Source organism: Silurus meridionalis, chromosome 26, assembly GCF_014805685.1.
Source record: "Silurus meridionalis isolate SWU-2019-XX chromosome 26, ASM1480568v1, whole genome shotgun sequence".
NCBI lineage: Eukaryota > Metazoa > Chordata > Actinopteri > Siluriformes > Siluridae > Silurus > Silurus meridionalis.
Genome location: NC_060909.1, coordinates 18545867 through 18569243, shown reverse-complemented (window position 1 = coordinate 18569243; position 23377 = coordinate 18545867). Strand labels below are relative to the sequence as shown.

General features: G+C 37.1%; 2 protein-coding genes across 7 annotated transcripts; one reads left to right on the top strand and one right to left on the bottom strand.

Annotated features, from left to right (window-relative positions):
• Positions 1-787: 787 nt before the first annotated feature.
• Positions 788-20623, top strand: LOC124380009 (renin receptor-like). 5 transcript variants are annotated; one of them, XR_006924567.1, is made up of 9 exons: positions 792-928; positions 1623-1756; positions 1953-2081; positions 2196-2284; positions 2692-2829; positions 2948-3001; positions 9102-9233; positions 17773-17813; positions 18410-18424. XR_006924567.1 is itself a non-coding variant. In XM_046840688.1 (7 exons), the coding sequence occupies exons 1-5, from the start codon at positions 886-888 to the stop codon at positions 2727-2729; spliced, it is 399 nt and encodes a 132-aa protein (XP_046696644.1). In that variant the 5' UTR covers positions 788-885; the 3' UTR covers positions 2730-2829; positions 2948-3001; positions 9102-9231. The 5 variants fall into 5 exon arrangements, 4 of the variants coding, with proteins under 4 accessions (XP_046696644.1, XP_046696645.1, XP_046696642.1 ...); XM_046840688.1 differs by lacking the exons at positions 17773-17813; positions 18410-18424 and having other exon boundaries at positions 788-928; positions 2230-2284; positions 9102-9231; XM_046840689.1 differs by lacking the exons at positions 17773-17813; positions 18410-18424 and having other exon boundaries at positions 804-928; positions 1626-1756; positions 2230-2284.
• On the bottom strand, positions 4798-23162 carry LOC124380001. Of its 2 annotated transcripts, none has more exons than XM_046840675.1 (6): positions 22898-23162; positions 8241-8387; positions 7801-8145; positions 7006-7131; positions 6394-6488; positions 4798-5618 (listed from the first exon to the last, which is right to left on the bottom strand). In XM_046840675.1, exons 2-6 carry the CDS (start codon positions 8260-8262, stop codon positions 5526-5528), a joined length of 681 nt encoding a protein of 226 aa, XP_046696631.1. In that variant the 5' UTR covers positions 8263-8387; positions 22898-23162; the 3' UTR covers positions 4798-5525. The 2 variants fall into 2 exon arrangements, with proteins under 2 accessions (XP_046696631.1, XP_046696632.1); XM_046840676.1 differs by lacking the exon at positions 22898-23162 and adding an exon at positions 9030-9156.
• Positions 23163-23377: the final 215 nt, after the last annotated feature.

Here is a 23377-nt window from a genome sequence, read left to right as displayed (position 1 = left end):
GAACAAATAAAGAACACAAAGTCGTGTCATATATTAAAAAGTGAGTTACAAAAGTGAGTTAAAAAAGGCACAAATTGACGGTTATAAAATAATGAATAATACCCAATAAAAACAACCTCAGCTGCATGGTGACAATATTGATAGATGTGCAGTGTGTGTGTGTGTGTGTGTGTGTGTGTGTGTGTGTGTGTGTGTGTGTGTGTGTGTGTGTGTGTGTTAGGCCTCATGAGAAAGCTGAGTAAAGATTACCAGGGTGAAGATGCTGTGGTCCTGCACTTGTGTGGAGTAGTTCTGCAGAAAAGCACAGAAGACATCAGGATGTGGGAGGAGTTTAAAGAGGAAGAAATGAGTGTTTGGTTACTAAATCAGGGACAGAAGTGTAAATGTACCTGTGATCCATTGAGCTGCTTTTCCTTACAGTTCGGAGGTTGGAACTTTGGGAAATTTGATCTTCCACAGCGGCTCCCGATACAGACTGAAACATCATTAACGCATCTGATATCAGTCTTCTAGCAGTGTGGAGTTTTTCTGTTCAGCTCAGAAAGTTATTTAACCTCATTCATATACAATATATTCTTACTGTTTATTATGTAATTATACTTAAATATCATTTGTATATCATCTAAACAACAACAACAAAAAACGAAATCTGGCACTTGGAACTAAAAACAAACACTTTTGTTTGTTTTGTATTTGTTTGCTTGTTTAAATATCAATAGCTTAAAGGTCTAATAAAATTTATAAAATGACTCAAAAAAAAAAAAAAAAATCCAGGTTAATACGCAAACGCGTCCACTAGGTGGCGACGCAGCTAAACTTTCCGTTGTCACGTGTCTGCTGTACGAGGACGTGTCAGGTCGCGGATCTCGGGATTCTTCACGGACGATGAACAGCGCAGCGCTTTTCGTCACGTTTGCCGCTTTGGCAGGTAAAAGCGCGGAGTTTTCCATTTTCTTTTTTTTGTCTGAAAAGTGATTTATATTAAGAGATCAGCGTGTGTACGTCGGAATCAGTCCAGGCTAGCATAGGATGCTAATCCAACAGCCGGCTGAAGGGTTAAATCCCAAACAGCTGCACGTTCCCTGTACACGTGCACTTCCTGATGTATATCCGGGTTCTAGAAATAATGTTTAATATTGTTAATAACCTGTGAAGTGCACTACATAGTGAATGGGTTATTCAGGATTCGGCCGCTTTTTCACTCAGATTGAAAGATTTACAATGGAAATAATCATCGTTCACGTTTTTTATTCAGCGTGAATGCTTTAAAAGATGTTTTTTTATAAGAAAAAAACAATTAATAAACACAAACGCAATGTTATAGAGGGGTTTGACGCCGTTGTATAGTCACGTGATTGCGCCGGTCACGTGACCGCCCTCAGTCTCCCCCTGATCATGTGCTCTTTTACTGTATGTTTTACTTCCGGGTTTTGATCTGATTTATTGGGTTGAATTAAAACTTGAGTGATTTAATGAGAATATAAGAAGTAAGAAGACAGAAACGTGCGGAAATGAGATATGATGCACCTGATCTGTGTGTTATTACTCTGTAAAAGTAAAACTGTTGTTGTTATTATTATTATTATTATTATTATTATTATTATTATTATTATTATTCTCAGCAGGTGTTTTGGGGGACCAGCTGACGGTGCTGCGGAGCCCCCAGTATGTGAACTTCAGATCAGGGAAATGGCCGCTTGCTGGAGAGAAGATCCCGGACCTGGTGGCGCTCACCATGGGCTTCTCGATCCGCCAGGTATTTATTCTCATACACCTTGTGCTTATCAAAGTGGAACAAAATCAAAATCTAAAGTGATTTATTTCACACAGATAGATAGTTACACAATCTGCTCACTTCTGGTTTTGATTTCGACACCTCCTGTATGTTGAAGGATCTCTCAACATGATTTGTGTGAGTATGTGATATTTGATGGAGTCTCTTCTCTGTGCAGGATCTGGAATGGCCCGGTTTGGCAGTAGGTTCTCTGTTCCAGCGTCCGCGCGCCAACACCTTGATCACGGTCCGGGGAATCGACAGTTTGGATCTCCCCTCTAATATCTCCTCGTACCCCCTGGAAAATGTGAGTGCTTCAACCTCTTTTCACAAGTCTTCTCGTTTCCGTTCGTCAACTTTCTCTGCATTTATTTATTTTTTTTTTGCACAGTTTTGGAATTGAACTTCCTTTATTTTGTAGTCATGCGACTCTAACGTGGTTTCCTGACGTGCAGTCGGTGCCCTTCACCCTGGACAGCGTTGCGAACTCCATCCACACCCAGCGAGGAGGTACACACCTCACACTCACACTCCTCACCTCACACTCCTGTTTAGTGGAAATGGAATATAATAATAAAGAAGAAAGGCAGGAAATCTTTCAAACACACACACGTTTATACAGAGGTCTAAATAAATAACACGTTTCTGCCCCTGCGTGTGCCCCTGTGTTTTGCCAGAAGGAGCGCAGGGTTACCACGGGTTTAAAGCGGTTGTCATGGGAACAGGGACCGTGCTCTGAAATTTTTAGTTGGTTTGCAGCTGGTGTGTAAATTTCTGAGTCCAGTCGACCCTTAACCTCTGGGTTACAGATTCCGGGGTTCAACCCTGCGTCCTGTCGCTGATTAGACACTTGGGATCTTTATTTAAATGTGTGTGTGTGTGTGTGTGTGTGTGTGTGTGTGTGTGTGTGTGTGTAGAGGCTGTACATGATGGGCATGGCCAACACGGTGTTTGAGGATTTGCCTGTCACTCTGCAGCAGATCCGCACTCGTCTGTCACAGGAGGGTTCGGTCCTGCCTTCACTCCCACTCAACTCACTGAGCCGTAACAATGAGGTCTCACACACACACACACACACACACACACACACACACACACACACACAGCTAATTATTAATATTACTATTTATATATATGTATGTAATAAAACATGTTCTTGTTCTTCATGTCCAGGCTGATCTGCTCTTCCTGTCCGAGATACAAGTCCTACATGATATTTCTGCTCTGGTACGTCAACATAAAACACTCGAACACATTTTACATTTCCATCCTCCATCCTCCATCCTCCTCTCTCTTCTTCAATCTCCAACAAACTCCATCTATGATTCTCTCTTTCAATCTGTCTCACTTCCCCCTCCATATCTGTCTCTGTCTCTCTCAATCTCTCCACTCCTCTTTTCCTTTCTCTCTATCATTTTGTCTAGCTTGTTCTCTCTTCTGTTCCCTCCATCTGTCTTTACTGCCTCCCCTCTTTCTCTCCCTTTCTCTCCTTCCCTTTATGTTCTTCTCTAAACCATTCCCTTTTTTACTTTCTCGCTTCGTCCCCTTTTTTTCTCTCACACACTTTTTTTTTTTTTTTTTTCCCTTTTTTTTTTTTCTTTGACGGTCCTGTGTAACCATTCCGGAAACCTGCTCTTTTTATTTTAAGGGGCCGCTAATACTTTTAGAATCATCAAAGTATTTAGTGCAAATCTGAACAAAGTTTCTATTGGAGTGAAGTTTCTGCTGTAGAGATGTGCTCATGTGAGGTACTGTGTTTGTGATCCACCTCATTCCCTCATTCATCTGTATTTATTGTCTTTTTGTTTAATTCCTGATACACTGGACCATAATATCTGGCGTGGGGTAAAAAAGTGGGCTGATTTGACCAGAATTGCATGCGTTGAATTAAAAACTTCATCACTCTTCCACATTGCCATGAAACGTTGTTTTCTGTCCATCTGAAACTCAATAAAACCGTTTAGGAGACGAATTAAGACTCGGCTGCTTTTCACCTAGACATCATGCCTACGCAGGTGACCTTTGTCCTTTTAGAAAAAATATGAATTCTGAGACTGCATGCTCGATAAACAGATACAACACACAGTCTATTTGGGTGCTTTCTGTGGTTGTGCCATGTGACTCGAGCGTCTGCACGGGCACCAAGCAGCAGCATGTACGGAAAGTCTGCTTTTTTTCAGGGTTCAGAGCATGTTCACGACCGACTTGATTCAAACACACACACACACGGCTGAATCCAGGATAATAAATAAATTTGATCATAATTGCCGTGAGGAGGATTTCGGGACGTGCTGAAGCCGCAAAAATCACACTTAGCAAAGTTTTTACTTGCCACTTCCTTTCAGGCAAGTGTGCCTTCTTGACTTTCTTACCCAGAGCTAAAGGTGCAAAACCACAAATGAGAAAAAAAAGAAAAATGTTGCTGAGCATGTTGCACAAACAGATTTTTTTTTTGCATCTGTATTACTTATTTACCGCATTTGGTAGACGTCCTTATGCAGAGTGATTAATGATATTCTCATTTATACACCTGAGCAGGGGAGGGTCAGGGCCTTGCTCAAGGGCCCAACAGTTGGATCTGGGTGATGCTGGGATTTGAATTTACAAGTGTCTGATTTTACCCACTGAGCTAGCACGTCTCCATATGATCTATTACTTCTAGTTAAAGTCTGAGAGGGCGGGGCTTTGGAAAGCAAAATCAACTAACCGACTACTGACTCCGCCTTTTTTCTTGCATTAAACCATACCAAATAGTGGAACAAACGATGTTCCAAGATCGCTGCCCTTTTAACCTTCCTGTTTTTGCTCAATAAATATTCCACTGTCTCAGATGTTTATTTATAATGAAGAGCCAGACGTGATGACTGGGAGACTAAATGAGGAGGAAATGTGAGAGGAACCAGAATTAATAGGGAACCAATTATCATCTGGACGAGTTTCATCCGTACAACCATCAGAAACCAGAATGTTGTTTTTTTGTTTGTTTATTTTTAAGTAAAAGGTAAATTGAGACAATGAGCTTTTATTGGTGAGGTATGTGAGTAGAATAGAGCAATATTAGTAGAACTTTAGATTATTGTAAGCGTTTTCCGAAAGCTGCATTCGAACAACAGGTTATAACTTTATAGCTCATAATCAGGTAAATTTTACATGTTGTAAACCTTTACATTTAAACACTCATTGTAGTCTGATGGTATGCAGCAGCAGTCTGTGGTTTTCTCGTCAAGTTGTCGGTAAGGAAGTGACACGATTTTCAACTTCCTGAACTTCCAACTCTGTCTGAACTGAAATGCAGTGTAACTGTATAGTTTACATTCTGAAAAGCTTCTAAGTGCATTATGGGGCATTTCTAAGTGCATTTCTCGGGACGAGCCAGACGACACGCGACACCACAAAAAAAGTTAAAATACATTAAGCAAAATGGTCGATGTTCATAATAGTAAAAACAATCTAAAAAAAAAAAGATACATTTAGTTTCTTTTGGATTAATTTGATTGGTTTGTTCTTGTGAATCAAATCGTCTGAATTTTTTTAGTATACATTTTTTTTACATTTACTTCCAGTACATGAATCGTCTGTTACATAGCGGAAGAAATGAAGCTTCTACAAGATACATTTTATAAAGTTCATACAATGTGTGGAGTCAGTCGGGGATCTCCGGGGATCAGTTGGGGATCATTCGGAAATAATTTGGGGATCACTTAAGGATCTCTGGAGATCACTTGGGGATCACTCGGAGATCTCTCGGGATTCACTGGTTCGGGAGGTGCAGGAGAGCGTACGTGCTGTTGAGGTTCTTGGTCTTGGCGCGTCCTTTATTCGAGACGAACTTCACCTCTGAGTACTGAAAGAAAGAAAAAAAACGCAGTGGTTAATGTATGAAAATGAAGCATGGTAGTTGATGGCAACATGTTGAAGACACACCTGTTAACAAAACCCTGCTTTTCACACTGCGCTGAAGATCAGAACTGAGCTGTTATTGTACAGGTTACCACAGTGTTTTATATGCACCACTCATTAAAAAATAGATTTAATTATAATGTTAAACCATTATGTTTATATCCTCAGTAACGTCCTGAGACATGCAACTGCTTTACTTTGCAGTTTAATACTAAACTATACTTGAAAAAATCTACAGTGATTCATGTGCATCATGTGTACATATTACTTGTATTGCAATAATAATTATTATTATTATTATTATTGCACATTTTATCCACTAGAAAAGTAGAACTTTTACATTCATTGTGTGAATGTAATAAGCCTCAATTCATTACATGAACGAATTACTAACGATCATCTCACTTAAATAATTGAGGTCATTACATAAAGATATAATGTGTGTTTCAGGTGCATGAGGTGATTTCACAGCAGAGGTGTTTTCAAAACACCAGTTTTAACACGTTTTCTTTTCCTCACACACACACAAGTTAACACGTCTGCTACAGCGCACGTTGCACCACGCAGTTTTCACACATGGAACTTTCCCCTGCAAAAGGCACCGTGTCTCATCTACAGGTCTCCAATCACTCAATCATTTTACTTCATCACTTCATCTCAATAATCAGGAAAATCAGAGTGTTTGAAATATAACGCTAATGAAAAGGAAGGCAGCCTACCACGAGCTCGGCGCTGTTCTGACCCGACTGTACGCCTGGATCTGAAGGCTGCTCTCGGGTTTTCGGAGGCCTTCGACATCGACGGCCCACAAAAACTAAAGTGTAAAAATACAGAATGAACCCAAAGACCACCGGGAATTCTTTTAGTGGTCATTGCATTATAATACCGATTCAACATAAATATATAACTGATATAAAACTTCTAATGAAAATTATATTTATTGTAGTTTTTTTAGATAAAGATTAAATCTAGTAAATTCACACAGACAATAGAAAGACAGTTTAAGGAAGTTAGGCGTGTCTAACAGGAATTTATTTTATTAAATATATAAACTGCATTGTATGTACACTAGTGTGACCAAATATTAGGTGCACACACACATGGTTTAGTCCGGACAGTAACTAATAACGACATACATTTATCACAAGAAGGTCATGAAAAAAAAAAGAAAGATCAGTTTAGCATTTACATAATTAGCATGAAATCTCATTATAGTCAAGAGACGCAGCTAAAGTTATTAGAGATGTTTACATTAAATGATCGTATTTTTACAGGTGTGCAGGACTATACTTCATTACTGCTTATTACAATAAATAGCAAATAAAACTCACCTGTAACTGTGATGATCAGAATGCAGATTATTATTACTGATACGATGAGAAACGGCAAAAGGGTCAATCCATTCTCTTCACTCTGCTGATGGTCAGGTTTACTCGTCTGATTTTTTAAACCTGAAGCTAAAAATAACAGAATATTTACACTTTATTGTTAAAGAAATACTTTAACAACCTTTGTTGTTAATCTGTTTTATATCAGACAGGGTTTGAGATCTTGAGTCTCAAGATTTAAGTTTTTATATTTCATTTGTAAACAGTTTTTTACACCGTACAATAAAATACTTACTGTGTAAATTTTCCAAATTATAAATGACAAAAGGAAAAAAGACACAAGTCCTAAATTACAAATTTACAAAGTGAGGTGCAAAAAATGCATCATAGATATTCCCATGTAAAGTCCTGGTTCACACAGACAGGAACCACTTTAGAAGTAAAATCTAATTCCAAGTCGCTGCCCTCAATACAATTTTAATCACATTATTCAAATGTATACAATAACATTTTAATTGTTCAAATTTGACGTATTAGATTAACTTTTTCATTTACAAGAACAGCCAAACAGGTTCATATAATCAAAAGATTTTGTGATACACAATAACTGTGATAATGGAGAGGTATTATTACATTTCATTATAATTATTTTAAAAATCCCAGACTCCACATTGAGACTCACTGATCTAAATAAACAATCCATTTAAAACTATAAAATAATAAACACAATGTTCTTGCTAAATTTGGCCAAAAACATTTAGATATTGAAATTATATAAAGTATAATAAATAAACTCACCAGCTGCATGATTCTGGGTGTAAAGTCTGATTCCACGGCTGATGTTAGGAGGTGAACCACAATGAATACAATGATACACTCCTAATTCATTAGTACTGATATTGTGTATAAATAAACTGCTGTTGTATTGCACTGAGAAAATCTTTCTGAAGGTCTGGTTACTGTATTCTGGATTCAGAATTATACTTGAGGGAGAGAGTAAAATATACACTGGAGGTTCTGATTGCTTCATCAGGTACCAGGACACATGTCTTACAGCCACTTCACACTGTAAAGTCACATTTTGTCCCAAATCCACCAACTTCTCTGTGAAACCTTCTGCAGCTCCACAGCACACAAGAAGATCTAGTGAAGAACAAATACAACATGTTAATAGTTTAGGATCCAGTCATCTTATAATAAAATGTCATAAAGTAAAATGTATGCTGAGCTTCACTCACAGAACAAAAGAACAGTCTTCATGCTGTAGCTGGAACACGGTTCAGCTGCACTCTGAGATCGTTGTGCTTCAGTCAGGAAACACTTCAGTTGTGTTTTAGATGGAGGAGAGCGGAAGCTCTCTGACCACAACTGTTTTTTTTTATGTGCTGTAAGGAAACATAATGCGTGTCTGGTCCAGAGCATTAAAATGCAAATTTACAAGTAAAAAAAATAAATAATAATAATTCTCAACTGACCACTTTATTATTTATTTATTTCTTTATTTAATACTTTTTTCTTTTATACAACAGCACTGTTGAATGCTCAATTTTGATTTTATTTTCTTCTAAAGAAAATTGCATACAGCTGGAACCTCTGAGGTGAATCCACAGTACTACAAGTTACCTTTTTGTGTGTTTAAAGCCTGTAAACATACAAAGAAGTAATTGGTGGAGACTGAAATCTGTTTATGTTTATCTATGTCTTTGGCAGATCTCTACGAACTCTTTTTAGGCCTCAAAGGTTTCCAAAATGATACCCATGTTCCCTCAAAGCATCTGTGATTTAGTTACAGTGCTAGAGCAAAAAAAAAAAAAATACAAATAATTATATATATATATATATATATATATATATATATGTGTGTGTGTGTGTGTGTGTGTGTATTAAACCTATTACGTATATAAATATTATCAAATGGATTTTGGGGGGTGTGAAACTTACAGAAAATATTATGTTCATATTTTTGGGGATTTTAGCAATAATGATAATTAGGCAATATTTTCCTGAGTGTGTCATTTTGCTGGTACCTTAAGGATGACAGTGGACAGCTGACTCCTAAAATCTTTGTTATTCTCCATATTCTGTGTGTTATTTTACAGCAGTGACAGTGTCAGGGCACGGAATACGAGCCAAAAGCGGAAGTAGCTCAATCATGTTTATTGAACATCCAGAACACAACAAAGAGTCAGAAAGAGAGAGAGTTATGAACCGCTGTCACGAAAGATCCCCACGTGAGTATAATTCGAGACAAGGAAAGTCTCCACGGAACAAAGGTAATCCTCGGAACCAGCGGCGAATACTGGCAGTCACGTACTCGGCCGGTGACCGTAGCCATATAGTAGTTCCGACAAGAGTGAGATGGGAACGAGAGCTTTTATGGGGATTCGGTAATGAGAGACACCTGTCTCTCATTAACGCCGGGCGCGGCAGAGCAAGGCAGCGCGACAGCTACCGAGGGGGGCGTGGCAGGGGGATCCCTGACAGCTACTGAGGAGGGCGTGGCAGGGGGATCCCTGACAAACAGAGATTAATCTTTTCTAATAAGTTACATAGATTTTTACCATTTATGGTCATTTATTTAACTTTTCTAAAGCCAGTTTTTCGAAAAGTGAGCATCATCCTTTGAGTCAAAATTCTTACATTTAATCAGACAATTAAATTAATAAGACATTTTGGCTTTTACTAAGAAAATGAAATCAATATAATTTTTTTTTTGTCAAAATAGAGCAAAATAGGCAATGTGGAGTCTAACATGTGTCTATTAATATTAACTTTTGGTTTATTGAACTGTTGTATAAAATCAATATCACATTGGTAAATCATGCTGATTTTGGAATTAAAAAACGGCACTTTTCGTTGCTATTGATTAACTATATGGAATGATATAAATGTACACATTTTCTGCCCTCATATGGTGAGTTTTGTGGTTTTTAAATTAATTTTAACCACACGTTAGACTGAACCATGCGGTGGAAAAACGCACAATAAATGCACATGCGCAATAATCTAACCTACTAGACTTCACCTAATATATGCGCTCACTTTGTAGGTGTGTTTTTTTTATAGGTTTTGTTTGGGATTTCTACTCTATAATGTCAAATCGCACATCGTTAAAACAACAATTACGATATTATTGTAGACTATATACACTGATCAGGCATAACATTATGGCCACCTGCCTTGTTTTGTGTTGGTCCCCCTTTTGCTGCCCGAACATTCGTGACCTGTACAGCGTCAACAGCATGAACTTCTTCAGCAATGTGAGCTACAGGCGTTTGTCTGTTTTTAATTGCTTTACCTTGCATACTCAAATTCTATTATTTTGTTTGTTTGTTTGTTTTTACACAAAGAAACAACCCAGCATGAGTGAATTTGCTTAAAGGAGAAATCCCGCCTGTACTCCTTAACAAGCAGTTAAACTCAATGTGTGCATTTTTGAAGTACACTTTTATTCATAAGTATCTTGAATTAGGGTTTTATATAGTTAGAATAAGCAAAGCATCTAATAATAATCTATTCATTGTAAAAATAAATTAATAAAAAAACAGCAATAATCATCTAGTTAATCGATTATCAAAATAATCACTTTGCAGCTCTAATTAGATTAGACCACTAATTTATGTGAGGAAAAATTGTTAATTTACTTACATGATACAATCTATTTAAATATTATCTTAAGTATTTAAATGTGTACAATTATATTCTGATTGCATTTTGTAGCCATACGTGTAGAGTGCCAATGTTTATAGGTGACTTGTTTTGAAATTCCTGCGATTTGGACCAGTCAAACAGAGTAATAATTAACAAAGAATTGTTTATTATATATTTTTTAAATATGTAATTCAGTCATCATTAGTCAAATAGATTTAAATACATACAAACAGACATTCATAAAAGCATAAGAAATTAACAATACAAGTGAACAGTGGTTCCGTTCAAATCTCAATTGACTTTACACTTCTTTCTTGTTTCCATCTACGGTCTAAAAACATGCCAGATATTGACAAGTCCTTAAGTTCCAACACAATACCTGTAATAAGCAAGGACTTAAACCACCAAAACCATAATCTGTAATGAGCTCAGAGTTAGGTAGATGAGATCACATATAATAGGCCTTTACTGTACACCCCCCCCACAGCATAATGTACTGTATATAATGTGTTCGACAGATTCATTTTGCACAAAATACTGCATATTGTTGGACTGACTAGAATTCTACAAATACTAATTACCAGTGTTGGGGGTAACGCGTTACAAGTAACGTGCGTTACTGAATAATATTACGTTTCTGGAGTAACGAGTAAAGTAGCGCGTTACTTTATAAATTTACACATTACAAAAGGAGAAAGGAATAATGACTAAGTGTAGATTATGTGTTGGTGAAAAGTTCTTGTCAACTGCAAAAAATACCACTTAAAAAAACAAACAAAAAAAAACCATCTGCAAAGCACAGCACTACAGATGTGTGTGTGTGTGTGTGTGTGTGTATAATGTTGAATATATGGAAATGGAGACAGAAATATAGGAAACTTTTGCCGACTTTCCACCACTGCAGATCTTTTCCGTTGGAGACACATGTACGATGCCATCACATTGGAGATAGAGAGCAAATTAACAGCTCGTTTCCTCTTTGTGGGAAGATAAACTGCCACGGTCACTGATAATAGCGCGAACTTTGTAAAAGCGTTCAGAATGTTTCAAGCTGATGATGAAGCAGGGAATGATGTAGACGAGGACAAGGTCATATTTACGGAATTGCACGAAGTTTTACGAGATGACAGCGAAAGGTATGTTAAAAATTTTGTAGATCATCTTACTGTTCTCAGAAGTTATTAAGCATTTTAAATGTTTAAGACATGTCTTTTTCTCTAATATAACTTATTTCTTAATGGCAATTATCTATATTACACCTGTTACACCTGTAAGGCGTGAAAGAGATAAAAGTAACGCAAAAGTAATATAATGCGTTACTTTCCATAAAAAGTAAATAAGTAACGTAATTAGTTACTTTTTTGGGGAGTAACTCAATATTGTAATGCATTACTTTTAAAAGTAATGTTGCCCAACACTGCTAATTACAGCATCCAATTTAGAAACACACATGCAACTATTTATTCAGCCAAACATGCGGCACTAAAATCAGGTCAGAAGACACAGATGAAGAATTTATTTTATCTGGAGTAAAAATGATGCAAAATTATACTTAAATTATTTGATTCATAGTATATTTTGAATTGTTGGCCTACTGGACGGTCAACGTGCGTCTCATCCTTATTGTTCTGGATTTCCGAAACATGATTTTATTCATCTCCTCTTCAATAATTCTGTTGGTACCATGAGAAGAAAAACAGCCCTATACCACAATGCTTCCATTTCTAAACTTAATTGTAGGTTTGTTAGTTTAAACAGAGATTTATATACAGAGACAAACACGTTGGTGGATGCCAAAATGTTGTGAAGTTGGGAATCTTGTGAGTGGCTTGTTGATGGTTGAGTAATGTTCCTTCCACTTGTGAAAAATGGCTCCATTGGTTCTTATACATGATTAACTGTCATGAGAAAAGCAAGAAAAAATGAATTCAGTTTAATGACATTTATACAAGATATTTTGTGAGAAAAGTTCTTTTTCATGTTTTCATGGTATAAGATGCTTATCTCATAATAAATGTTTTATGTTTTCTTGCACTAGACTTCTATCGCTTAATTTGTTAAGAATAACATGAACTCTAGCATTGCCATGCAAATCAAATAGTTTTTTTTAATTATAAGTGATATACAAAGTGGTGTGAATGAGGGGGAGGGCAATGGTGTGGTGCAGTTTCAAGGAGTAGTAGTGGAGAAGGTGGATGAGTTTAAATACCTAGAGGTCAACCTTGTCCACCCTCCATTACTGTGTAAATGAGTGTGTTAGAGAAGTGAAGAAAAGCGTGCAGGCAGGGTGGAGTGGGTGAAGAAGAGTGATAGCAGGATTGATTTGTGATAGAAGAGTATCTGTGAGAGTGAAAGGAAAAGTTTATAGGACTGTGGTGAGACCTGAGATGTTGTATGGATTAGAGACAGTGGTATTGAGTAAAAGAGCTGGAGGTAGCAGAGCTGAAGATGTTAAGATGTTCATTGGGAGTGACGAGGATTAGAAATTAGCTTATTAGAGAGTCCATGCATGTAGGACGTTCTGGAGACAAGGCAATAAAGATGTTTAAAAAAAAAAAAAAAAAAAGATCATGTACATAAGTATTCACAGCTTTTGCTCAATACTTTGTTGAAGCACTTTGGCACCAATTACAGCCTCAAGTCTTTTTGAGTTTGATGCTACTAATCGATTTCAAGTCTGGGCTCTGGCTGGGCCACTGAAGGACATTCACAGAGATGTAGAGACTAAAGGACATTCACAGAGATGTCCCGTAGCCACTCCTTTGTTATCTTGGCTGTGTGCTGAGGGTCGTTGTCCTGGAAGATAAACCGTCGTCCCAGTCTGAGGTCCAGAGAGCTCTGGAGCAGGTTTTCATCAAGGACGTCTCTGGACAAGGGAGTCTGCTAAATGCCGCAAATGTAAATTGCTGCATTCATCCTGACTAGTCTCTTAGTTCCTGCCACTGAAAAATGGTATTGGCCATGTGATGAGCGGTGCCTGTTTTCCTCCAGACATGGCCCTTGGCATTCAGGCCAAAAGTTTAAACTTTGTTTCTCATGGTCTGAGAGTCCTTCAGGTGCCTTTTGACAAACTTCAGACAGGCTGTCATGTGTCTTTTACTGAGGAGTGACTTCTCATTGGGACCTTCAGTGCCGCAGAAATGTTTCAGTCCCCTTCCCCAGATTTATTCCTTGATACAATCCTGTCTCGGAGGTCTACAGACAATTCCTTGGACTTTGTTTGTGCTCTGACATGCAACTTTTAAATGTGGGACCTTCTATAGATCAGGTGTGTGCCTTTTCCAAATCACGTCCAATCAACTGAATTTACCACAAGTGGACTCCATTTAAGTTGTAGAAACATCTAAAGGATGATCAGTGGAAACAGGAGGCACCTGAGCTCAGTTTTGAGTGTCATGGCAAAGACTGTGAAAACTTATGCACATTCGATTTCTATTCGTTTTTTATTTTTAATACATTTCCAAAGATTTCAAACAAACTTCTTTCACATTGTCATTATGGGGTTTTGTTTTTAGGAATTTTTAGGAAGATAATGAATTCAATCCATTTTTGAAAATTGTAAACAAAATTAACATTAATTAGTAGATGATTTGATTGACAGCAGTGCTCATTGAGGCAACGTTGTTCAACATAAGGAGATCTATCAAGGCATCTATAAATTGAGTGCATGTTTAAAACATTTTGCAATATACAACCATTTATAGATTGAAAAACACGATATCGCCCCCTAGTGGCCGATTACGCTCAAAATTCTTACAGACTTTGAGAGCCATGATATCAAAAATGCCCACCGATTTACATTTTGATTGTCCTAAGTTAACATTATCTAACAGGTACTCAAATGTCATTGGTGGATAGCGGCCATGTTTGGCCATGAGATACGCAAATCTTTTTAAAACCTCTTCTGGGACATTGGACATAGACATGAAATGCCAAATTTCAGGTCAATCGGACAAGTGCCTTCATAGTTATAGCAGTTTTTCATTTTTTCCTATCCACCAAATGGACAAGCTATGCAATTTTTTTTCATTGACCAAAGACTGAGCAAATATACACATGTACCAAGTTTTGTGAATATAACTCATTCCGTTCTTGAGATTTTTGTAAAAGTGGCCCCGCCTACTTTGAATGTTTTGGCGAGCCTTTGTGATGGTGAGTTGAAAGTTCAATGTAATAAAAAAAAAGAATGAAGTAACGTAAAAATAAATACAATAAAGTATAAAAGTATATTAAAAGCGGTGGTGCGTTGTCAGGGTCAGCAAATCCTTCTCTGCTGGCCTAAACACAATCAGATTTCAAATTCACCTCACAGAATAGCGTCAGAATTTTCCGTCCTCTGATTGGCTGGTCAGAGGGAAACTGTTACAGTTTGTAAAAGCGTTCAGAATGTTCCAAGCTGATGATGAAGCAGAGAATGATGTAGAGAATGATGTAAAGGTCTGCACACTCGTGTGTAGCTCTGCACACATGAATACATCTGAGTTAGACTTTTTTTTATTGCCTACAGAGGAAGAGAAATTAATTTGGTCTTGGACATACTAAAAAAATTATTTTAAAGAAAAGCTAGACTTCGTGAGGAGGTCGGCCAACCCCGAAGCATCCAGATGATGTTGGTGCACAGTTGTGGTTGTAGTGTGAAGGTTTGAGTTGTCTGTTGAGCAACTAGAATCCTTTATTATACACAAATGGGACAACGTTGCTCTTAAATTTTTTAGATGGGTTGCGGCGATTGCATCCAAAAAAATTATTTTTACATTTCCTCGATTTAAATATTTGATATGTTTTCTATGTTGTATAGTGAATAAAATATAGGTTTATGAGATGTGCAAATCTTTGCATCATCTTGAATTTTTTTCCAACATTTTAGTAAAGGGGGTTGTAAGCAGTCAAGTTGATTTGACGTCACCCGACAAGCGATGTATTCGGGGTTTTTTTACTGGTTGAAGGTGGAAAATTCAAAATTGCAGATTCCGTAGATTGTATTTTACTGTCGTGTAGCTTTGCATTGGCCGCCGTCAAATAAAGTACGTGTAAAATAAATAAAAAGTGATTGTAAAGGCTTATAAACTTTCTTTCGGCTTCTCCTGTTAGCGGTCGCCACAGCGGATCCTCCGCTTGTTTGATTTGGCACATGTTTTTACGCTGGATGCCCTTTCTAACGCAACCCTCCCCAATTTATCCGGGCTTGGGACCAGCACTAAGGCTGGGGTTGGTTCCCTGACCGGGGATCGAACCCGGGCCGCAGCGGTGAGAGCGCCGCATCCTAACCAAAGGCTTATAATTTTAGAAAAGATTTCCATTTTAGATAAATGCTGTTTTTTTACATTCTTAAATGAATCCTGAAAAAAAAAAATCATAGCAGCCTCTAAAAAAAAGGAGCACAACTGTTCATGATCGCCATTCAGCAGTAAGAGGTAGGCTATATTTTCAAAACAAAAAAAACAAATTCAACACTGACCCAAACTTGAAGTGCATTTTTTTGTTAAAATAAATAAAATAAAAGTATATATACATATATAATCAGCACAACTGTTTCCACTATTGATAATAAATCAGAATATTACAATGAATTCTAAAGGCTTGTGTAAAATAGAGGGGGTAAAATTCAGGCAGGGGGTTTAAATTCCGCTTGCCTAAATAATACCCCCCTAAATAATACAGTTGTCTATGTTGTTAGATTAAATGTAGTATTTTACACATATATAATTACTTGTGTAGGTGTATCACAGCAAGGTGAGTGGGGGGTCATGTTATGTCCATGTTAATAAAATGAAATTAACTATTTAAATATATTTTTTTTACTTGTGTATCCGAGTAATTTTAGTGAGTCTAGGTATTAACGCAAAATAAATACGCGGTTAGAATTCACACAGGTGGTTTTAAAACAAATGATTACATTCCTGAGTTTATTCTGCTATTTACAGGAAGCTGTATACGTTTTCTTCAAATTGATCTTTTGGCGTTAGGACCAGGAAAACGTTTGACCCAACCTTCCGTGTTTTAGTGCCATCTACAGGAAATACGACGGTACTGTCTGCGTGCCCGGGGGTCTGAATCAGGCACAACACCCGCGCTTGTGACGTGTACGGAGTTTTTCCTTTTCCGGTGTTCAGTGGGACGTGAGCTTTTGTGTACTGTTGCTGTGTAAATCAATTTATGTATTTATTTTTAATAAGACACTTGGGTGCAGGTTGTAACCAACTCTAAGAAAAGAGTAAATAATATAATCCTTTTGAGCTATTCGTGTTTGTTTGTAAGAGTGTTTATCTGTTCTGTAGCTCTTACGGTGTTTCACTAAGAAAAGGTTTTTCATCCAGGAAAGGTAGATTTTGTGTTTCCCAAGAAAAGGCTTTTTGAAACATCAGTACGCTTCACCATTGTCTGGCTGAAGATTTGCTACACAGGTTGCTTTGGTTGTACGCAATGAATAAGAGGTAAATTTTGGACTAAAACAGTACCAGTTTAAGATTTTATTCTGAATAAAGAGCTGTGTTTAGTTGCAGGGCTTGTTATGGTAATTCCCTCTCTGACAAACAGGGTGTGTGCTAACATGAGTTAGCTAATCTCCGGGCCTAGCTATGCTAGCTAAAATCTATTATATTACTCTTGTTACTACTGTTAGTTAATTTTCAAACTTTGCGAACTTATATGGCTGAAACGAGCTTCTATATAATACAATAAAGTAACAAGTCAATAAATATTTTTATAAAATAAAAATAATAAACTGTATGACAGTGGGCACTTGCGTGTGACGTGTCTGGAGAATTTCCTTTAGCTTTAGAGATTTAGATGAAAGTAGAACTAGTATAAGATTTAATTCTGAATAAAGAGCTGTGTTTAGTTGCAGGGCTTGTTAGCGTAATTCCCTCTCCAACAAACAGGGTGTAGCGGAGTAGAAGCTAGCTAATCTCCTAGCCTAGCTATGTTAGCTAAACTCATATTCCTGTTGGTACTACAGTTGGAGAACTTACTTTGGAAAAACCAGACTAAGTAGCTCAAGCACATTTTTTTCTTCATTATCCAAAACGCTGTAGTTTTCCCACCTGAAGAACTGAAACCATTTATACCTCTAATATACAGTTTTCCTGTTGTGAATTTCTCCTTTCTCATTTATTACAGATGTTTTTTACACTTCATCTTCCTGCTGCTGATTATCAAAGGTGAGTGTTTAATGAACCACAATAGTCAGATGTGTGTGTTATATGTACAATTTAGAAAAAATGAACATGGGTTTTGTACACAGACGATTCAACAACACTCAGGATTCATTCACAACAGCAAGCAGCAAATTCACATTGTACATTTCTCACTTCAATACAAAGTAGGTTTGTTTCCCAAAGAGAAACGTGTAACCCATGTTTTTCTTTAATCCTGTCATATACAATCTCTTATTAATACTGTATGTGTAGAGATGCTGCAAAGAAGAATAAAGTTGGGAAAGGAAGAAGCAGAGATCATTGGTCAGTGAACATGACTTGGTCTTGAATAATGAAATCACCAGTGAACACTTTAGCAGGTTATAGAGCTTGTGTTTAAATAGTTAGCTTTAGAAGTATTTACGGTTCAGCTACTACTGCTTCTGATCGGAATGCTGGATAGACCACGCCCACAAGCACAACAATAGGGTTTGTCAGTGAAGATAGGTACACTCCCACAACAAAAGTGCACAAAGCTCTTTTTTATATCTTATTGATGTATCCTGATGCAAACTTTTGTCTTTATACTATTGAAATTTTATATGTTCTTTTTCTTTTAGTGTCGGTGTCTGTTCCTCCGATTGTTGAAGGCTTTAAAGGAGACACTGTGATCTTACCGTGTTTGATAGAACAAAATCCAGACAGTGTGTTTTGGCGATTTGGAGATTCCAACACCGTGTGTGTCATCATTAAGGGTGAAGCTCATTTTGAGGAACAGGCTTCAGTCTTTAGAAACAGAGTGGGAATTTTTTCATCAGAAATTACACTGGGAAATTTCTCCATCATGCTAAACAGCGTGAGCAAAACTGATGAAGGACTGTACACCTGCTATGCCCCTAATGAAGTAGTTAGACGGGAAATTAAACTGAAGGTCAAAGGTGTGTATACTGTGCACAAAGCTTCATCTTGAACACAAACACAAACCTTGTCGCTTTTTTTAAACATAATTTTTTCATTATATTTATAATGATCTGATAAAAAAATCCCCAAAATGTGTCTGTTTACCATAAATCACTTTTTATATAAATGAAAACAAACTAATATATAAAAAAAAAAAATGCCATAAGATTTCATATATTTCGAGTTGTTTGTCAGAAGTTAATTTTCCAAAAAATTAGTCCAAAAAATTTGTCCAAAGTCAGGTTTAAGGTGAATCTACACAACTCCTGCTCTGGAGAGTAAAGCAGCACTTTATGTAGCCCTACATTGCTGAGAAAACATGTAGAGAATCTTATGTATGATTTATGTTTGTGTAGAAGCCTCAAGATGATTTTCCTGCACTGGAAGCTCCTGACGCCAAGTCAAAATCCTTGTGTGTGTGTGTATGTGTGTGTGTAAGCATACCTGGTAATAAAGCTATTTCTGATTCTGATTCAACAGAGAAACCAGGAAGTGGTCAAAATAAGTCACAAGTGGACGGCGTGATGTTCCTGCTAGAATGTGTTCTGCTCTACAATTTCAGCTTCTGAAGAAACCCCTCAGCACAGCGTGTGCAGCGTGTTCTCCTTTTTTAAAGGACCAAAAGTCTCAATCTCAATTAAAAGTAAAACTTCTAGGAGTCGGGTTTCTTCATTGGAAATGATCTACCAGGTCTTACCTTTAGCTGTATTAGTAGGGTTCAGTGACCCGCACTGTCAGATTGAAGACATTTCATAATAGGAAAATCATACTTCATACTTCCTTTCTCTTGAAATCATTCTGGTAAAAGCTGATTGCTGCTTCATCTGACTCAAAAATGTTCCTCCAGAATTGTCCAGTTGTGTCACGTGATTAATCTCTAATCCGGACTTCTAGTTATTCTAGTTCTACTTTCTTAGCGATGGTTTCCATGTTGTTGTAAACCCTGTGTATTTGCTCCAGTAAAAGCTTTTCTTGATTGTTGACCTCGACTCAGATATTCCTACTTCCTGGAGGAGGTTCTTCACATGTAGCCACACCAATAAACAGCTGAAACGTTCCAGTTACTTTTGGTTTCTTTAAAAGGGTGAGATCATTAAAAAAAAGCTTTGGTGTGAATGTTAAATACCCTTCGATTATAAAAGTGAAAATCTGCACTTAATTTCAGTGTGGTGAACAGCTGCAACACCACCACATCTGGAAAATCTGAATATTTATGGACCCAAGCAAAGTAAAGTTTAGACAGAAGTACAGATTTTAACAATCTGAAGCATCCTTATGTACAGATTTGTAATAATAACGATTCTTGTAATGGTTTGATTTAAATATTATTATTTGTGGTTTCACTGAAAATGTACTGAATTTTTGTCCATTTATCTGCACGCAAAAATCCATAATAATACAGAAAAACATGTTTGTACAGTTCTGTACTCATTAGCATAAGTTTTCACACCCCGGTATGTTGTACTGTTTAGAAGCATTTTACCAACTTCATGGTGTTTCTCTGCAGCCTCTAAACACCTGAATTAGTTCTTTTCTCCCATTCTTCCTGTCAGGTTTTCATCCAAACTCAGTTTGTACTGCTTTTATACAAGTATCTATTGTTGTTATGGATTATTGTGTGTAGATAAATAGCTGGAAAAACCTTATTTGAATTTAATGTGAATTGGACGATTTGTGCAGAAACAGAACTCGTGGGCATCTTTTCCAAACCCACAGTGTTACTGGTTCTTTCACCTGAATTCTTCTGCTCATTATTGTTTATTTATTCTGCATTGTGTGCATTTGTATGAATATGTATTTTATTTACGAAGTGTTTACAAAGACTGGATTTACAAAAGTTCTGTTGACCGATAATAAACTTCACGCTTGTACAATTCACGTGTTCAGTTTTTATGTGGAAATTTACACCTGATGAACCTCATTACTCTGATCATTTTACATCAAAATACTTATTAAAGGCCTGATTAATAAAAACAGACTTAAAGGAGGAGCACTTTTGTTTTCTCCACTGCTTTCAAGTTAAAACACAAGGAAATTCACTGGTGGTGTGATCACCATGGAGAAGTAATGCAACTTCTCTCACTCAGCAGAAGTGTGTAATCTGGACACAGTGTCTTTGTTTTGCATGTTGTATGTCCATGGAGAAAAGCTGAAACTCTTTCCCCTCTCACCAGGTTCTATCTCAGAGATATTGTAGATAATATTTGCCAATATGCAATAATGACATTATGTTCCTGTATAAAAGGTGAAATTATTTTTCATGTTTTTAGTTTTTAGATGGTTTTCTAATAATGTTACTCAGTTCTGAAGTTGACGTGTTGAAAGCAGAAAAAAATGGGCAAGTGTAAGGATCTGCCTCTTTGGCACGGTCCAAATTGTTCTATCTAGAAGACTTGGTCAGAGCATGTCTTACTGGGTTTATCATGGTATGTAGAAGTTAGCACTGTTGATTGGAAAATCGGATCATTTTAGTGACTTTGAAACTCGTTCATCAAATAAGTAATTTAGTTTATTTTGTATCTTTGATCAGAAAGAAAATAAAATGTTTTAATAAGCTGATCCCCTCTGTTGGCTTGACTGAGCATTGATGAGAATTTGCTGAACAGAAAAAACGTCCTGGTGAATGTAAGCGAAGTCGTGCAAAACATGTTTTTGATGTTTTATCAGTTTTATAGCTGAATGATCCAATTAATGATGAAAATGTGCACTTTCTCTAAGCAACAAATCTGCAACTCCGTGTTCGTACTTCAAAAGCAAAATTACACTATAACTATTTTTTCCAACTAAAAATAGTTTCTTCCACTTCACAATGTCACTCTCAGGCCACTGATACACAATGTTCCAGGTCCACAATCTCCAATAAAACAATAAACCCTCCTGTGAATGTCAACTTTACCTTCTGAATGCACCACATGCAAACATAGAGGAAGTTTCTACTTGTGGGAAGGATCACATTCTGGTGACAAAGGTTGCTCTTTTCATTTCCAGAGATCAGACATTTCACTTTAACTCGCAAACATCATCCCAATGAGCGCAGTAGAGAACAGTGAGAACGAATGTCATTAGTAAAGCAAGAAACCGAAATAATTCACGTCTCCTTTCACTGTAGCCACAACGCACTGCCCACATACATCATCTCTAGTAGAAGCATCGATATTTACCTCGTCAAATTACCTCCTGTTTTGGATTCTTTAAGGGCTAAAATCTGATGGAATAGAAACTCTAATGGAAAGAGACACTACAAGGCAGCACACTAATATGATATTAGTGTTCTAATATGATATTCTGAATCTAAAATGTTTGCCAAAGTGCCTTTAGATCAATTTTGGTGCATTTTAGTATTTAGTGAATCAAATGCTAAGTGCAGAATTTTTAAAGGGGCTCTTACATAACTGCCAATCACTGGAGCATGAAACAGGAATAAACTTCATCTCATACATAAACATATCAGTGCCTGTAATAAACATAGTAAAGAAACAACAAGCGTGGATTTAATTCGAGGTCTGTTTATCTACACTTTGGAACAAGATGACCTGTGCTGATTTTAGAAAAGTGTATTAAATGCTATTTATAATGACCGACTAAAGTAATACACAGATACATGGGCACAGTTTATTTGTGTAGCTCAGAACATTTATATCCATAATCAGACACCTGCACTTTCCCTGCGTTTTTACCACTAGACCTTCCAGATCCTCACACTCACCAGCTCATGAGGATTTTGGGTTTGAACAGCTGACAGACTTTTACAATACAATTGGTGGCACACAACTGAATGTGGTAGAACCCTGTTCCAGCATTACAATGCCCAAGGTCAGCTCGCTGACGATCTGCTTTTTTCATGGGTTGGAAGATCTTGAGTGGCCTCACCTCAGCAACATCACTATCTGACTTTACTAACAGCCTTGTGGCTGAATGAATTTCCACAAAATCTTCACAAAACCTAGTGGAACATCTTCCCAGAAAAATGGAGCTCCTTATAGGAGCAAATGGAGACTCAATGTGGAACAGGATGTTCATAAAGAAACACATACCAACCTTAGGCTCAGGTGTCCACCAACTTTTACCCATATAAAGTGTGTATATCACTTTTTTGAGATATAATGTTAATACAAATGCTGGAATTCAACTGAAATTGAGGCTCCTACCTGAACTGAGCTGAGCTGCGGGATGGATTTTTATTCCTGTTTTCCCTCAGAATTGACTGCATGCTCGTCTCCACTCCAAGAAAACTTAATTTAAGGTCTAACTTTTCCTCTTAATCCATCTCATTTTCATAGAAAAAGGAACTATTACGTGTTCAAACAAACACATTCTTCTCATGACGGCGTGTGAATCAGCTGTTCGTGTTAGCAAACGCGCTTTTCTTGACAAACCGGCTTTCTGAGGTAAAGTGGGCGGGGTTACACTTTCTGACAGACACCTGACATATGTACTGCTAGACACCGCCCCCTAGCGGTCGAAAATTGAATCAAATTCAATTCAATTGTATTTACAATTAAAGAATAAAATCAGCAATTATACATTTTGCATTTAGGATTATAAAATACAACAATCAACCAATAATTCTGCAAGTCTAATTAACGAATAAAATCATCAATCGTTTTGCATTTCTAATTAAGATATAA

Excerpts from the sequence above, each read along its gene's own strand:
- LOC124380001 (XM_046840675.1), bottom strand. The coding sequence starts at position 8,262 with ATGAAGACTGTTCTTTTGTTCT. Across the intron at positions 7,132-7,800 it reads CACCCAGAATCATGCAGCTG|CTTCAGGTTTAAAAAATCAG; the intron begins GTGAGTTTATTT and ends TGTTATTTTTAG. Across the intron at positions 5,619-6,393 it reads AGAACAGCGCCGAGCTCGTG|TACTCAGAGGTGAAGTTCGT; the intron begins GTAGGCTGCCTT and ends TCTTTCTTTCAG.
- LOC124380009 (XM_046840686.1), top strand. Across the intron at positions 17,814-18,409 it reads CCTGCTGCTGATTATCAAAG|TGTCGGTGTCTGTTCCTCCG; the intron begins GTGAGTGTTTAA and ends TTTTTCTTTTAG. Across the intron at positions 18,728-19,229 it reads AATTAAACTGAAGGTCAAAG|AGAAACCAGGAAGTGGTCAA; the intron begins GTGTGTATACTG and ends CTGATTCAACAG.